The 16,449-nt window shown below is 44.3% G+C and overlaps 1 protein-coding gene across 2 annotated transcripts in view; it reads left to right on the top strand.

Moving 5' to 3' along the window:
- Positions 1-16,449, top strand: part of PIP4K2A (phosphatidylinositol-5-phosphate 4-kinase type 2 alpha) — a 175,869-nt gene that overhangs the window by 93,814 nt on the left and 65,606 nt on the right. For both annotated transcript variants that reach the window (XM_082449816.1, XM_082449817.1), the window contains exons 2-3: positions 8,176-8,273; positions 9,501-9,597. In XM_082449816.1, coding sequence (XP_082305942.1) covers positions 8,176-8,273; positions 9,501-9,597 — 195 coding nt within the window. The remainder of the gene's footprint in view (positions 1-8,175; positions 8,274-9,500; positions 9,598-16,449) is intronic.

The following is a 16,449-nucleotide window of genomic DNA, read 5'->3' as shown; positions in this document are numbered from 1 at the left end:
TCCTTCGCCGTCCTCCAGCAGAGCCCCCAGCCCGAGGGCCCCAGGCGCTTCCAGCGGCCATGTTACAATCTTCGTGCCGCTCCGCTTCTGAGAAGCGTTCGCCACTGTTCGCCCCCTTCTGTTCCCGACTCACGCGCTCCTGCCTGCCCACGGGCTGACACTGCTTTCGTTCCCTCCCTCGCCGGCGTTCTTCCTGTTGGCCTTCCCAGGCTCCTCCTCCTCCTCCAGGCTGTGAACCCCGGTGCTCTCCGGGGCTGCCCCTGTGCATAACCTGTGTCTTACACACAATGTGCCTGCTCTCCTCCCTCCCACCCCACTCCTCGCCTCCCCTGGGAATGTCAGAGCCACAAGTCCACCTGCCTGCCTGACACACTTAAGGTGTCTCAAGAGCACATCAAATTTCACAAGTTCAAAACTGGACTCTTCTCTTGAAGTGCGCCCTCTCGACAGATGCTCTGCGCTGTCCTATCCCACAGCCCGTGTTTATACCCGTGCTGTATCGCCAGAACCTTCTCCCTTCCCCTCGGCCCCGTCCGTCCTCTCCTGGAGCGCTCCTGTGGCCTCTTACAGCCCTTTTAGGCGGTTCAGCGCCATCCCGTCTCGTGCGCCTGGATTCCTGCGCTCCTAACACATTAAGCTGCCGTCTCTCCAGTTAACTGTACCCGCCCCCAACCCCGCCGCAGGGCTTTGCACCTGCGACCCTGCTTCCTGGAACCCCTGTCCCCTGCCCCCTCCTGCTCCAGGCTGGCCCCTCCGTCACCTCCATCCCCGCCCTGGGCCACGCCTCCGTCCCACTTGTCATAGCCTGACGACCTGCTTCCTTCTGACACTTGTCATTGTTGGAACTTTACATTTGTGCACTTCTTCAGCTAACATGTGGGCCCCTCTGGACTGTGGACCTGGTGAACACCGGTCTCTGCACGGCGCCCAGCAGAGCGGATGCTCACATAACAAGGATGGGTACGGAACACGTATCGATGAGGGAAATTCACCGACCACACATCCATTTGGGCTGCAAGGTTTTCATGTTTTTAAATTTATTTATTTATATTTATTTTTGGCTGTGTTGGGTCTTCGCTTCTGTGCGAGGGCTTTCTCCAGTTGCGGCGAGCGGGGGCCACTCTTCATCGCGGGGCGCGGGCCTCTCACTATCGCGGCCCCTCCCATTGCAGGGCACAGACTCCAGATGCGCAGGCTCAGTAATTGTGGCTCACGGGCTTAGTCGCTCCGTGGCATGTGGGATCTTCCCAGACCAGGGCTCGAACCCGTGTCCCCTGCATTGGCAGGCAGATTGTCAACCACTGCGCCACCAGGGAAGCCCCGGTTTTCATGTTTTTAGAACAAAACATTTTTCAGAGCAGGATCTCCAAAGTTCCTCTTTCCCTGCTGGCTTTCTAAGGAAGATACTGTTACCAACACAGATCTCAGGAGCACAAGAGTGGAATGGAAGGATTTCCATGTTCCTGCTCCCAGATGGGGTCTTGCTTTCTCAGAAATCACTGGAAGCAGAGATGTGACAGGAATCACTTATTATGCTCTCTCCAACTTTCTTCTGTATAATTCTGTGAAAGCAGCATGAAGTTGGCTGCTCCTTCACTTTTCCTTGTCACCCTGTAAATTTCCTTTGTTTTTATTTATTCTCTTCTATTTCCATAAGATATTGAGAAATGGATTTAATTGCCATCCAGCTTCATTCTAACTGTACTTGTCACAAGTCTTGGTTTCCAGTTCTTATTCTCTCTCTTTTTTTTTTTTCCAAACTTTGATATTCCAGTGCTAGCATAAAGAGATATAGATTTTAATTTTTTACAAATATACTCTGAGAATTATTTAATATTATAAGATACTTGAGTAAACTGAATGGGAGAGATTATATGATTTTAAATCAGTCTAGTGTTTTGGTTAAGTGGAAGTTTCATACATTTTTATGGGCCATAACACAAAGGAGATTTTAATAATATAGTATAGAATGGGCTAAAAGTGGTGTCTGATTAAGTTATTGCCATAATTTGATAGGAACAGAATTGTAATTTGGCTTTGCACAAATGCAGTTGATATAGCGTTATCCCAAGAAAACTATTTGCTTGGGAAGGTTATAGAGATCATCAGTTTATAGGGGCTGAGGATTAACTGGTGGTTGTAATGAAGGTCGTTTGAGATGAATATAAAGTGGTTATATGTTATAATCCAGTACAGTGCACTTAGGGGATTATTCTGATTATCTTATTCTATAATTAGATTATGTCATTTGCTGTTTTAAACATCTGCTGCTGTTTATAGCTGTGGTCCCCAAACGGTGCCCTGGGGCACTGCAGCAAATTCACAAGGAGTACCGGGGGGAGATTTTAAAATTTCGAGGGAAACATGGCGCTCTCTGCATCCGTGAGACACCATGCAAACTGCTACTTTGAGGGAGTTCACAATGTCAACTTTGTACTACTTCCTGTAGCACAGTGATAATCTTTGGGAAGCTGGAATCTCAACGGTTATGTGGAAAAAAAGCAAGTACCACGCGAAAGTCAACGTGGATCCAGAAATGAGGGTGGTGGTATCCAATCTGAAAATTTGTGCAGTGCTCAACATAATTCTATACTAATTATTATAAGTAGTAAGTATTGTATGAATATAGTAATGTAATATATATTTTATAACTGTAGCTGATAGTTTGCATGTATGTTTTTTTGTCATAGGGTTTTTAAAGAAGTATTAAATTTTTAGGCCAGTCAATTCTTTAACATGATTCAAAAATCAAAAAGCGTAAAGAGAAACACGGTGAGAAGTCTCCCCCATCTTGGTTGATGGCAGCTACATCTTCTAATTGTTCAGACCAAAGCCTGTGAGTGGGCCTGAGCTTCTGTCTTTCTGACACCCCCGCTCAGAGCTCCAGGAAATCATGTCTCTACTTTCCGAAAATATCCACAATCTGACTCCCCGTCTCTAACTACACTGCTGTTGTCCTGGTCAAAACAGGGTATCACGGGACTTCCCCAGCGGTCCAGCGGTTAAGACTCCGCGCTTTCACTGCAGGGGGCACGAGTTCAATCCCTGGTCGGGGAACTAAGATCCCACAGGCCACGAGGCACGGCCAAAAAAACCCAAAAAACAAAACAAACAAACAAACAGGCTAATACTACATTTGGTGTAACTGGTCTCCCTATTTCTATGCTTGTGCCCACCACCCCGTCATCTTTCTAAGCCCTGAGTTCATTGATATCATCTTTTTATCACCCAGAAGCTGCAAGAGCTCCCATATCTCTCAGAGTAAAAGTGAGTCTTTCAAGTGACCCGGAAGGCCCTATTGGAACCCCTTGCCTTTACCACTGATCTCAGCTCTTACTGTTTCTCCCCTCACATAATCTGCTCCGGCCACACTGGTCTCCTTGTTCCAAGCATACCAGGCATGTCCCTACCCCAGGGCCTTTGCACTGCAATGTTAAATTTCACCTCCTCCAAACTCTGGCCTACTTGAATCCACCCTATTTTAAATACTTCAGTGACCCTCACCTGTGCACTGATGGGCGCTCCCTAGCTCTTTTGTCCTGCTCTTTTTCCTTTTTCCATAGCCTTCTAACATAGTAGATAATTTACTTCTAACACAGTAATTTACTAAGTTTATTGTTTTATCTTCTGGCTCTTCCACTAAAACAGAAGCTCCAGAGGGCAGTCATTTTAATGTTTTGTTCCACAATGTATCCCAAGCATCTGGAAGAATACTTGGCCATAATATAATAGGTATGCAACATATTGACTTCGATATGTTGTTTAAAAATCTGTATCTTTCTTAATTTTGTGTCTGTCTAAACTGTCAATAAAACCACATTCAAATGTTCCTCTATAATGATGGATTGCCCATTTTCCCTGAGGTCCTAACAATTTTTGCTCTATACTTTCAGGCTAATTAGGTACTTATAAAATATGAATCCTGTCTTCCTGGCTAATTGAACCTTTTATCATTGTGCACAGACCTTCTTTATCCTTAGTAATGCTTTTGTCTTAAAGTTATTAGTTTATTTGATACTAATAAAAGTAGGTAGCTTTTCAGTAATTTTTAGTACTATTTAATATATTTTTTCTGTCCCTTAGCTTTTGATGTATTTGAGTTCTTATGTTTTAGGTGTGTCTCATGCACATAGCTTACAGTTTTTAATTCATTATGACAATCTTTATGTTTAACTGCTAGCCTATTTATGCCTATTGTGATTATGTATATATCCAGATTTATTTATATCACTAACTTTCTATTTGTCCCACTTTTGTTGTGCAAATTTTTTTTCTCTTGCTTGCATTTCATTTTTCTTTTTTTTCTTTTTCTTTTTAAAATTTATTTATTTATTTATTATTTATTTTTGGCTGCGTTGGGTCTTGGTTGCTGTGCGCAGACTTTCTCTAGTTGCGGCGAGCGGGGGCTACTCTCTGTTGTGGTGCGTGGGCTTCTCACTGCAGCGGCTTCTCTTGTTGTGGAGCACGGGCTCTAGGTGCGCAGGCTTTAGTAGTTGTGGCACGTGGGCTCAGTAGTTGTGGCTCGCGGGCTCTAGAGCACAAGCTCAGTAATTGTGGCGAACGGGCTTAGTTGCTCCATGGCATGTGGGATCTTCCCGGACAGGGCTCGAACCTGTGTCCCCTGCACTGGCAGGCGGATTCTTAACCACTGTGCCACTAGGGAAGCCCCACGTTCCTTTTTTTAAAAATTGAGTTTTGTTTTCTTATTCTGTTTTTCCCCTTCTACTAGTTTGGAAGTTATCTACTGTGTTTCTTATTCTTTTAATGTTTGCCCTTGAAATTGTAGCATAATACTTAAAGTCTGCAATTAATATCTTACCTCTCCTCCTGAACAATACATGAGCATTATAACCGTGGCCATCTACTTTCCAGCTTACACCCTGTTGCTATTCAGTGTGTATTTCTGTCCTTTTTAATCTCATAAATTAGGCATTATTACTTTATATAGATGATGTTTACTTATATTTGTCCTCATATTTACCAGTTTATTTACTTACTAATTCTTTTTGTTATCTCAGACCTTCCACCCACAATGTTTACCTTCTTTCTGAGGTATATCTTTAATAGAGTCGAAATAATGTGCTTCTAAAGCTTGTAAGTTCCTTTAGGGAGGTGTGTTGTAGATAAGTTCTCAGTTAAAAGCCTTTATTTTGCTCTCATTTTTTTGAAACATAGTTTGTTTGTTTTTTTAATTTTTATTGGAGTACAGTTGATTTACAGTGTTATGTTAGTTTCAGGTGTACAGCAAAGTGAATCTGTTATACGTATACATACATCTACTCTTTTTAAGATTCTTTTCCCATATAGGCCATTACAGAGTATTGAGTAGAGTTCCCTGTGCTATACAGTAGGTCCTTATTAGTTATCTATTTTATATATAGTAGTGTGTATATGTCAATCCCAATCTTCCAGTATATTGAAAGATAGTTTTAATGGGTTTGTCCCACATGTGTTTTTTTCCAGTATCCTGAAGCAGTAAGTCAGTTCTGACACTGTCTTCCTGGAGATCGAATCAGACCCCACAGGTTATTAGCCCACTCCCGCAAGACTGCCCCTTCCTCGACTTCAGTTACCACTCACAAATCCAGGTTGTTACTTGTGCTTCTGACCAACTGGCTGTAAATCAGAGGTTCCCACAGCCTCCTCCTCCAGTTCCATTATTTTGCTAAGCAGCTCACAGAACTCTGAAAAACATTTATATATGTTTACCGGTTTATCATAAAAGATATTATAAAGGATACCGATGCAGAGGTACATAGGTCCCGAGTGCAGGAGCTTCTGTCCCCATGGAACTGGGGTGCACCACCCTCCTGGCATATGGATGTGTTCACCAACCCAGAAGCTCTCCAACTCTTATTGTTCAAAAGTTTACATAGAACTTCATCTCCAGCATCTCCCTTCCCCTTCCCTGAGGTCAGTGGGTAGGGCTGAAAGTTCCAACCATCCAATCACTTGGTCTTTCTGGTGACCAGCCCCATCCTGAGGCCATCTAGGGGTCTAAACCTAAGTCACTTCATTAGCATAAATTCAGGTATGCCCCGAAAGGGCTTCTGGTGAACGACAAAAGATACTCCTGTCACTTAGGAAATTGCAAGGGTTTTAGGAGATTTGTGCCAGGAACCCGGACAATGATCAAAATATATTTCTTATTATAGCACAGTATACAATTTTATGTTGACAGTAATCTTCCACTCTGAGGATATCATTCTACGGTCTGTGGGCTTCCAGTTTTGCTGTTGGGAAGTAAGCTGTCAGTCTGATAGTCATTTCTTTGTTGTGTTCTGTCTTTTCTCTCTGGCCACTTTTCTTCTCTTGGTTTTTGGTGTCCTTTAGTTTAGCTGCAGTGTCTCTAGGTGTGGATTTCTTCTGTGTACATTAGGTATTATGCATCTACAGATTTAGAACTCTCACAGTCGTGAAAAATTCTCAACCATTACATCTTCAAATATTATCTCTTCCCCATATTCTGTATTACTCTCTTCCTCTAAGATTCCATTTAAACCCACTCCACTCCCTGTCTTAAACCATTCTCTCATATATTACGTTTCCATTCTTTCTGTCTGTGGTATTCTAGGTAGTTTTCTCAGATCTACTGTCTGGTATACCAGTTATCCAATCTGCTGTGTAAATACTAGGTGAGAGGCTTTTTGTTTTGTTTTCAAGTCAACAGTTATAGTTTCCGTTTTGTAAAATGTTTATTTGATTCTTTTTCAAGTCTGATTGGTCATTTTGAAAGTCTCATAGTTTACTCATTTTTGCTAGTCCATCTCTTACTATCTTCATACATTTTATTCATAGTTTTTATTTTTTATTCTGTATCTGATTGTCCTACCAGCTGAAGCCTTGAAAATAATATCAGTTTTTGTTTCTGTTGACTCCCACTCTTGTTGTCTGTGTGAACTCATATTTGGTTGAACTTAATCTGTGGGAATCCTGGAGGTCTGTGTTAAGGGTGTTTTCTTCCAGGCCCCATTTACATTTACTTCCACTGGGTTTTGGGACCACTTTCACTTCCTTCAGGGGTCCTAGTTTAATGTTGAAGTCTTGGGTTGAGCTCCGCAGTTATCCTTTGACCCAAAGTGTGAAATTGGCATCTACCTTCAGAGAAGCCCCTCCTTTCACACTTACCTGATGGTCACCACATGCCCTATGGACGATTAAACTCACTTTAGGGGAAGGAAGGTCTTGAAAATTTCCTTCTACTTTCTGTGAACCCAGCAGTGGGTTAACAACTCTGCTCTATCAAGAAACTCATTTTGTTTGTTTTTGTAACTGAGAACCCTTCCAAGTATCTTACATTTACTGGAAGTATAAACCTTTAAAGTGGTTTTTATTACTAGCAACCAGGGAGTTATCACTTGGGCGCTAAATGCAAAAATAATTAACCAAGAGAAGGTTCAACTTTTTCAAAGTCAGGTGTCAAAAGCCGTCCCTGTCCCTGCCATTCACTGGAATGTAAACCGAAATGGATTTAACCTTTTGTTCTCTGTAACCACATAAAGATGTGCCTTTGTCTTGACCCCTGGCCAACCCACCTCCCTCTCATCCAATCCCAGGGCCATATGCTTCCTTCCTTTCCTTCATGAAGGTTCCTCTTCTGGTAAATTCATGCTCTATCCCAATACTTATTTTTAAATTAGTTCCCACAAGAAAGGTAAAGACCACATGAATGGCAGTGTTCCTTTTTAGTACCCCAAAGTGTAAAGAAATAGTCTTATTGATTAATTCAACAAATATTTATATCAGAAATTAAAAAGCCCTGTTTCTCAGAGAATATTTTCTTTACAGAAGGAAGTTGACCTGGACACGGGATCAAAGGAGCTCCGGGTCAAGGCTCTGGAGGGGCAGTGGGAGGGTGGACGGGGAGAAGCAGGGACTGCTGGCCCTGAGGGTTCACCCTCCAGAACCCCTCCCTTGCCCCTGCCATCCTGGGGGCCAGCGGCAGACAGGGCTGAGCCGGGGAGTTGCAGCCGATGTGTGCTGGGGGGCAGTGGTGACGGCTGATGAAAAGAGTGGGGAAAGCGGCAGAAGAGATGATTCGGGACCGGAACAGGGAGGAAGGTGGGCCAGGAAGTGCAAGCATCCACGAGGTTTTCTTGGTAAATTACATGTTTAAGTCAAGCACTTCCCACCTAGATACTTACAACCTGTGCCATTTATTTTACATTTTTCTAGATCAATGAACTGAGCCATGTTCAAATCCCTGTTATGTTGATGCCAGATGACTTCAAGGCCTATTCAAAGATAAAGGTGGACAATCACCTTTTTAACAAGTAAGTAGAAGCACGACCTTTTGTAGAACTGATGTGGCTGCCAGGAGTATGAATTTGAATTTGAATTTTTGTGAATTTCTATAATCACATTATTTTTCAATGGGTGGGAGTAAAGTTTTGCTGATAAAGTTTATCCTGTGATAAACATAACCATCTGTCATTTTCAGAAAAGCAACAGCAGGCCCTCTTGGGTAATATCTTTTTGCATATGGCATATTGTTCTCTATGAATATCTTATATGTTAAAAGTGATATTCTCATTACTATTTAAGTGTTTGAAGCTGTAAATTGCTTGGATTCTTTTTTTTTTTCGGCAGCTATGGACCTCAGCTCTCTTACACAAAACTCTCCTGATGATTCCTTTATGAACAGAAATGACTACTTCCTAAAACAATAAAGAATGAAGGTGCATTTTTATAAAACATAATTGGATGCCATGTTGGGCATTGAGACTGTTTCTCCCTCTTTTGAATATCATTTTAGACATCATTATGGACCACCTTCTGTGTCAGGCAGTCCATTGAGAGCCAGACATACACGGATGTATAAGAAACAGTCCTGCCCTCGGGGGTTCACAGTCAGGCGGGTGGTTGAAAATGGACACATATACAAATTACCATCACTTAGTGTGTGGAGTACCACAGTGGGGGCAGGGGGTGTGTGTTTGCGTGTGTGTGAACACAAAGGGGGAAGCAATTCTGAATGAGTGGGATGAGCCCCAGAGAAATCCCTCCCACGTGAAGATCAATTGTGAAATTCCTTAATGGGGCCATTGTTCTAATGTGAAGCTGATGTGTTAATTATTCTCATAATGCCCTTTAAAGGTTGACCTTTTGAGGGGATCTTTTCTATGTGAATATAGAATGTGGTATTTATATAAAATATAAAACAGGTCGATCCAGGAGTGAGAGCAGTCTTGTTCTGTAAGCTTTAATCAGCAGGCAACCCAGGACCAGTGTGGGAGCACTGTTAGTGGCTTTCTGTGCTGCCCTTCCCTGACTCGCCAAGCTCTTTGCTTTTCCTTCACCGTTTCCCCTGCGTGTCTGTCCCTTCTGTCCCCCGGATCCTACTGTGGGTTCTGGTTGGCCCCATGAAACCCACGTGTGCCTTCTGTGGGTCGGGTCGGGAGCCCCAAGCGCTTCTTTGGCTGCAGGAGAGCATGATGGTGGCAGATTCAAGTCTGGTTCACTCTTCGTACGTCTGAACTTTATTCCACAACCTGTTTCAGAGAAAACATGCCGAGCCACTTCAAGTTTAAGGAATACTGCCCGATGGTTTTCCGTAACCTGCGGGAGAGGTTTGGAATCGATGATCAGGATTTCCAGGTGAGTTGCTTTCGTAATAACATTCGTTTCACATGGGTTTCATCGTGCCTTTTGCTCTGTAAAATAGGATTCACGTTTTTGTCATGACAAGTAATTAGATAATAGTAATTTTCATTTTGTATGAGAATTTTTCAGTGTTCTTTCTGAAATAAAGGGTTCTTTCAGTCAGGGACCACTATACAATATGATTTCAGTAGTCCGCAGAAGAAATTATTCTTTGGGAAGGGAGAAAGCCTGTGAGTTTTATATAATATTCTCACTTACAGATGAAAGGATTCTGCCCGCCGCAGAGCCTCCTTTTGATTTTCTGCCCTCAAACGGGTTGGCAGCCCCTAGGGTTGTGTCTGTGTGTTGAATTCGCATTTCCTTTATTTGTAGAGGCCACTTAGGAATCTTAGAAATTTGTTTCCGTTCTTGCTGATTTGCCGCTTTTCGAATTGGCCCACCCTGGCCCTCGCCGCGGTATATGTCAGAGGCCCCCTTAGAGCCCTGCAGTGCCCCGCGGTCTGGGGACTGCAGCACCGCCGTCACCATCAGGAGCCCGCCAGTCCCGGGGACGCTTCTGTGCAACACCGTCTCCTGCTCTTGCGACCCACCGTGTAAAGATGTGCGCCGTTGCTTTTCTCCCCACGTTTGCCCAGTTCTCAGTTTCGACTTTTAAAATCGCCGTCAGATCTGCTGATCCCTGGTCATTTCTCCTGAGAACGGACCAGGCGTCAGGTACCTGATTTTCACAGAGCTGGCCAGATTCGTAAAAGCCAAGGATTTTTTTTAAAAGCAGAAATCTAAGTCAGGAGATACAAGGACTGCTTTCTGGTCTTTTACGGCAGGCCGTTCATTTTACTGTAAGAGTACTGACTTATTTTAAATCTGGTAAACACTTTCTCTCGTTTGCCCCAAACCAGAAATCCTAACTTCTCCTGCATTACGTGTCCTGTTGCCGCCCTGGGTGACCTTACAAGGTGAATACTGGCACAGCTCACCGTGTACTTTCCCTTAAAGAACAGGCCCCTAAGGCAAATCAAGCTTAGCTAGCATGCTTTCTTACACATCTGTGGGCCTCCCTGCCCTGCCCCATTGTTGAAAGTTTCCAAGAATCTCTCACAGGCTCACTCAGGCATGAGAAGCCTTGAAGCTGCCACGTTTTGAAAAAGCAATGCTGGCCAGGCTGCCGGTGACGTTCCCTCCTCTGTGGACGTGGCCGAGGTTTCCACGGAGGTCCAGGCTCTGAGCAGAGGCTCGGGTGCGCCCCGGAGAGGGCTGAGGGGAAGCGGGCGGGGAGGATGTGAGCCCTCGGTTTGCTTTTAAAAACTGCGATGGAGCCAGCGTTCAGGTGTGGGCTTCATGTGTAAGAGAGAAAGAACTTCGATCACACTTGGACTTGAATTTACTGCTGCAAAAGCCAAGTCACCTTTAAAGAATAAATTTTGGAATAGTGAAAAAGCCTTGTATAAAATAAAAAGGAATAATTCTACATTATGTAAGAACTGTTATTACGTTTCAAGAGGCCATGTGAAAATAGTGTGCTTTGAAAAGAATGAACAGCTGATAACTTTGACACCCTAAGAAAATCTCCTCTGACTCTGCTGCTACATTCAAGTGTGTTCCTTCCTTTGTGCCCCTTTTTTTTTTTTTTTAATTTTTAAAAATAAAATAGCTACACTGGCGTTTCACAGAAACTGACTTTCAGGCCCTGTGCTACAGGATCTTGTTAAATTCCTCAAGTCATTACCACAGTGAAGTCCTTATATTTCTTCTGAGAACCAGCCCTCTTAAATGAGATCCAAAATGGATCCATTAGATCCTTAGTTGCTGAAATACTAAGACACGAACCGGGTTTCCCTCTCTTTTTTCCCCCTAAAAACAAAACCATGTAAGTTGATATTTAAGTAAGTGCAAATTGCTGATACAAACTTTGAAGGCCAGTTAGGCGAGTGGAGGATGATTCACACGGAACTAATCGGCAAGTTAAGCTCTTAGCGTGAGAGATCAGTACAAGGGAGAACCGGTGTGAGTGTAATTAATCATTTGAACACCACTCCTTCCCTCAGCCATGCCTGGTGCTTTTTGGCATTTAGATTGCTGCTTTCTCTTTGGCAACTGTATTTCTATTTAAAAATAAAGTGGGTGTTTACAGTAACTTTAGTAAACCAGACATACACAGTCCCTCTGCATCCACAGATTCCACCAACTGCAGATCGAATTGCAGTTGGAATCGGCGGATACGGAATCTGCGGATACGGAATCTGCGGATACGGAGGACCGACTGTACTGGCTTCCCTCCCCATTTCTATGTTCCTTTCCCAATGTCTGTACCTCTTAAAAATTTTTCAGCTGGGGCAGGGCCCCTGAGTTTAAACTGCAGGTAACCTCGTACACATGGGGCTTAACCCACCTTGTTGGCTACTTGGTTTGGAAAACGGAGGAAGTTGTGCCAACAGTGGCTCTGGCTTGGTGCGTCTGGGTGCCTGCGCAGCGCAAGCCAGGGAGGCGGAGTGCTGTGCGCTTGCGGGGGCCGGCGGGGCCGCGGTCTCGGCTGTTCGGCTTACCACTGCCCGGACACTTCATTCACCATGGCCAAAACAGGTAACAGGTATCAGTTGACACCTAGTGCCAAACTGAACTCTCTTTCTCAATCTGATTTGAAAAGTGGGATCAATGACCCGGCGTCTCGTCATCTTTGGAGGCGCTGGATTGCTCAAGGGGCCCAGGCCCCTCACTGTTCCCCTTGCGTTGCTCTGTTTAATTTTCTGAAGCGCTTGCTTATTGGACAAATGACTTTTAAATGTCTGTGGGGAAAAGGAGCCTCCACCGGGCGGTTCATTTAGTCTTCAAACCTTCATGTTATATCAGATGGATAAATGTTCGCCACCTGCCTTGCCTGTGTGTGAATGCCATTTTGCTGCACCTGAAAAAAGTCAGTATCGATCCATCTGATCAAAGTAGAACATAGCAATTAGCCAACTTAATTGACCTCCGTCAGCCAACTTAAACTTCTTGAAAGGAACTGAGAAACACCCCTGCTGTCTCCGTAAACATTTGTATCTTTCCTCTGGTTTTGATTTCTTGAAAATGTCTTTTAAAAACAACTTCTTTTTCTTGCTGTTAAAGATAAATTCAAGCAACAGTTCTGGAATACTCATTATTAACAGCAGTCACTGAACATACATGTGTAAACCTGTGTGCGTATGTGTATGCGTGTATGCTCAGTGCTTTCAGATTCAAAATCTCCTCCAACTTGTTAGTGCTTCTTAAAGTCACTTCACTGGTTTGTAATATGCACAGAGGTGAACTGTGCATATTACACTGATCGTTGTTGGGACAATGTGACTCCCCATGACCGTTCTTTTAAGATGTCTTTCAAGATGAATGCCCCCCCAGAGGCCTCGCTGTTGCGGTTGCTTCAGTTCTGTTCTTCCATCTCCTCTGCCACTTTAAGCTCCGCTCCCCATAGGTGGATGATTTCATGCACGATTATCAACCCAGTGTGTGTTTATTTGCACCTACTGTGTGTAAGGCTCTGTGGTAGACATTATAGGGAATGCAGAAGAGAAGAAAGGATGAAGGAATTTTTTTTTAACTATTACATGACAGATTCTGTATTAGATGCTAATGAGATTTACAGAAACCCAGGCATCTTGATTTTTAATGTTCTTCAAGAAAAACGCATCCCTCTTTCCAGTCTCTCATGGTATCAGAACCTCTTATGACAGGCCTGGGAAGTCAACTAGAGGCTTCGGTTGAAGTTTCTGAGCTGCAGGAAGGATTGCCCACCAGAAACCAAAAAAGTTATACAGGATGGCGATGATGCAGTTAAAGCTAAATACACCATATAATAGAAACTGAGCCCTCTGGTTCTTTGTGGAGGAAAATATTAGGTTTGCTTTTCCCCTGCCGCATCTCCTGAATTAGAATCCCTTGTTATTCACATCTGATGCATTTTCTTCTTTGTATTGGTAACAGAGGATTCTAATTTTAAAATAATTTTAAAAGCTAACGTTTTAAACTTTTGATGTTCTTGTTTCAAGTTTAAAAATAAAATTCTCCAGTGTTAAAGACCTTTAGAGTATACTAAACTTTGGGAAAAAATTTCTGCCAGTATCTCTAAAGTCTATCATGGTGTTCGCAAATGTAGATTTCCCAAATATAATGGAAACTGTCTGAGGGCAGGAGCTGTGTCTAGCTTGTTTACCGGGGCTGCAGGCCCAGAGGTTAGCACCAGCCTGCTCTGGGCAGGCACTTAAGAAATATTTGTGGAAGAAAGGGAGGGACGGCTGAGGGGAGAATCCCCGGAGAAGTGGGCCTTCTGCACCAAAGCGTGGAGGCCAGAACCAGATGGTGGCGGGCTGCGGGGAGCTGAAGAAGGGAACGTGGAGAAAGTGGGAACTGGGTGGAAAACCTCAGCCGGACTCTTCAGCCCAGGAGCAGCCCTGTGGATTTTGCACAGGGGAGTGATGTGATGACACCTGGATTTTATAAAAGCAAATGGAGGCGGTTATGCGTAGAATGCATAAAAGGGAGGTAAAGAAATTAGGAGGCTACGAAATATCCCAACGAGTGAAGAAGAGGCATGAACCAGGGCAGTTGGCACTGACAGGGTTGAGCTGAGAGCAGCTTTACGGGACAGGGAGAGGGGAAAACATAGGAGCAAAGGACAGGAGCCGAGGTGCTGGGCCCTGAGAGAGCGGGAGAGTGGAGGTGCCAGTCACCGGGGAAGGGAAGTGTGGGGATGGGAGAGGGGAGAAAGGAAGTTGAGCTTTTAGCCTGTGAGTGTGGAGGTGACCTTGAGGTGCCTATGTGAGGCTGGTCAGCGTGTAGTTGGCCATCCCGGGATTGGGGTCGGGAGCAGAGGCCCAGATCTGGGAGTGATGGGCACAGAGGTTCTTGTACTGTCTCAAATTTGCTGACTCGAGCCAGATAAGCTCTTTTATTCCTGTGTAACTGTCTGTCGTCTCTTGGGTTTGCCCTGCCTGCTCTTTCACAGTTTCTCCTCACACGTGTTGGCCTTTCAGCTTAGCTACTGGGAACCTCATGATGAATAGCGGACGGAAACTCTGCCTGGGCTGGAAACCGAAGGGCACCCCTCAGACTGGACAACTCTCTTGCCAGACTTTTGGGAAAACTCCCTCCCAGCCCATCAGCACCCTCAGATTTTTTTCATGTGCTTTTTCTGCTGTTTCTCAAGTGTTGAACCAATTACTGCCCCACCACAAACTGACCCCACCTGACAACTCAGGCTTGCTGTTTGCCTGCGTTTTCCATTCCTGAACCCACGTTGGGTTAAGTCTTGTCATTTTCAGCCGAGCACTGACAATCATCCCTGCCAGGGAGCTCCTGTCAGGTCAGGTGCTGCCCGTTTGCTTATCAGGAGCCTCGGACACAGGCCTCTGGTATTTTAATCTGAGTCAAGTACCAACCTGAGCTTTGTAAAGGCGATCTCACGGCACTCAGTGACGTTCCTGCAACTTTTCTTCTTTCTCTGCTGGTCATTACCGTTCATTTCTGTTTCCTTCTTTTCTGGTAAGTTGTTTCATTATTAATAAGTGTTCAATTGCACTGTGTTCTGCCCCCCTCTGCAATGAAAGCCATTCCACGCCTGGGATCACAGCTCAGACTTGCTTTGAAATTCCCCAAGAGCATAACACAGGGCTTTAAACACAGTGGGCTTTTAATAAATCCTTGATGATGATGTTAGCACGTTGGTCTTTCCCTCCCTGATGAGGTCAGAGGACCATCTGCTCGCTCAGGTCCGTCAAACGCAAACCCAGAAAGCAGCCTCGTCCAGGCTCTGGCTCCCGGCTCCTGGGCCGTGTGATTTGAGGCGTGTAATCGTAATCCTGAGTTGTCAGCAGGGCGGGTGTCAGGTCCATGAAACAGGTAGCCCGAGTTGGGAGAAAGAACATTTTCCTGCGAGTTGGGAAGCTGGTTTGCGTCTTGGATCTTCAGTGACGGATACTGTGACTTAATCTGGTCGCTTAGCCCTGGTAGGTCTCAATTTTCTCATTTCTGAAATGAGGGAGAAGGACTCCATGCTCTCTGAGGCCCTCCCAGCTGTCACATTTCTGAATCTGTTATTAAGTCACGGCCAGTAGGTGACTGTCACTCAGGTTCCTGTACATGATACTGCCATGTCTCCTTTGTAAGGTGCTGGCTTTTACACATTTGAGCATGGCAGAATTGATTGTACATGGCCTTCCTGTTGACTAAATGGGAAAACTTTCATACATTATTTTTAGCAGAAAGACAAACTCATATCAAAATGGGGGAAAAAAAAAACCAAATGTTTGTAAGACTATATGAGTAGTTCAAGGGTACTAAATGTTCAAAATGCTTGGGTATTTAAAAAATGGGTAGGGGACCGTAATGGTTGATGTTGATAAATCATGGCATTTTTATGAGAAGTATAGAAAGGTTGGTGGCAAAGATGAGCTAATTAAATTGACATTTCCTCCACCCCCCTAGAGGCCCCAGTAATCCTGGACCTCCCACTGTGGAAATAAACATCTTCAATGCAGACTTTTAGAGGCTTGGGGAGGAAGGCGAGCACCATTAATCCCTTTCTTTGGGGAAAGGAGAATAAATTTCCAATTATAAATGTAGGAAGGCCATTCAGGAGTGAGTTTCATCTCTCATTATCTTCCTTTATTTCTCATTGAGGGCTGACATGGCACTAGAGATTCAAACACAGCTCTTGAGGTTTGAGATGGGATGTTGTAATGCTACCCACCAGGGTCCTTGGACTCCTTAATCAACAGAAATTGATAAGAGGCCAGACGAGAAATTCAGGCAAGGCTTTACTGGGACGCGTAGCGCAGCACTAGGGAGCGAAAGCACGTAACAGGTGCCGGTGCT

The sequence above is a fragment of the Balaenoptera physalus genome (genome assembly GCF_965194825.1).
Source record: "Balaenoptera physalus genome assembly, chromosome: 2".
Classification (NCBI taxonomy): domain Eukaryota; kingdom Metazoa; phylum Chordata; class Mammalia; order Artiodactyla; family Balaenopteridae; genus Balaenoptera; species Balaenoptera physalus.
The sequence above is the reverse complement of the archived record's forward strand: the minus strand, read 5'-3'. Positions and strand labels throughout refer to the sequence as shown.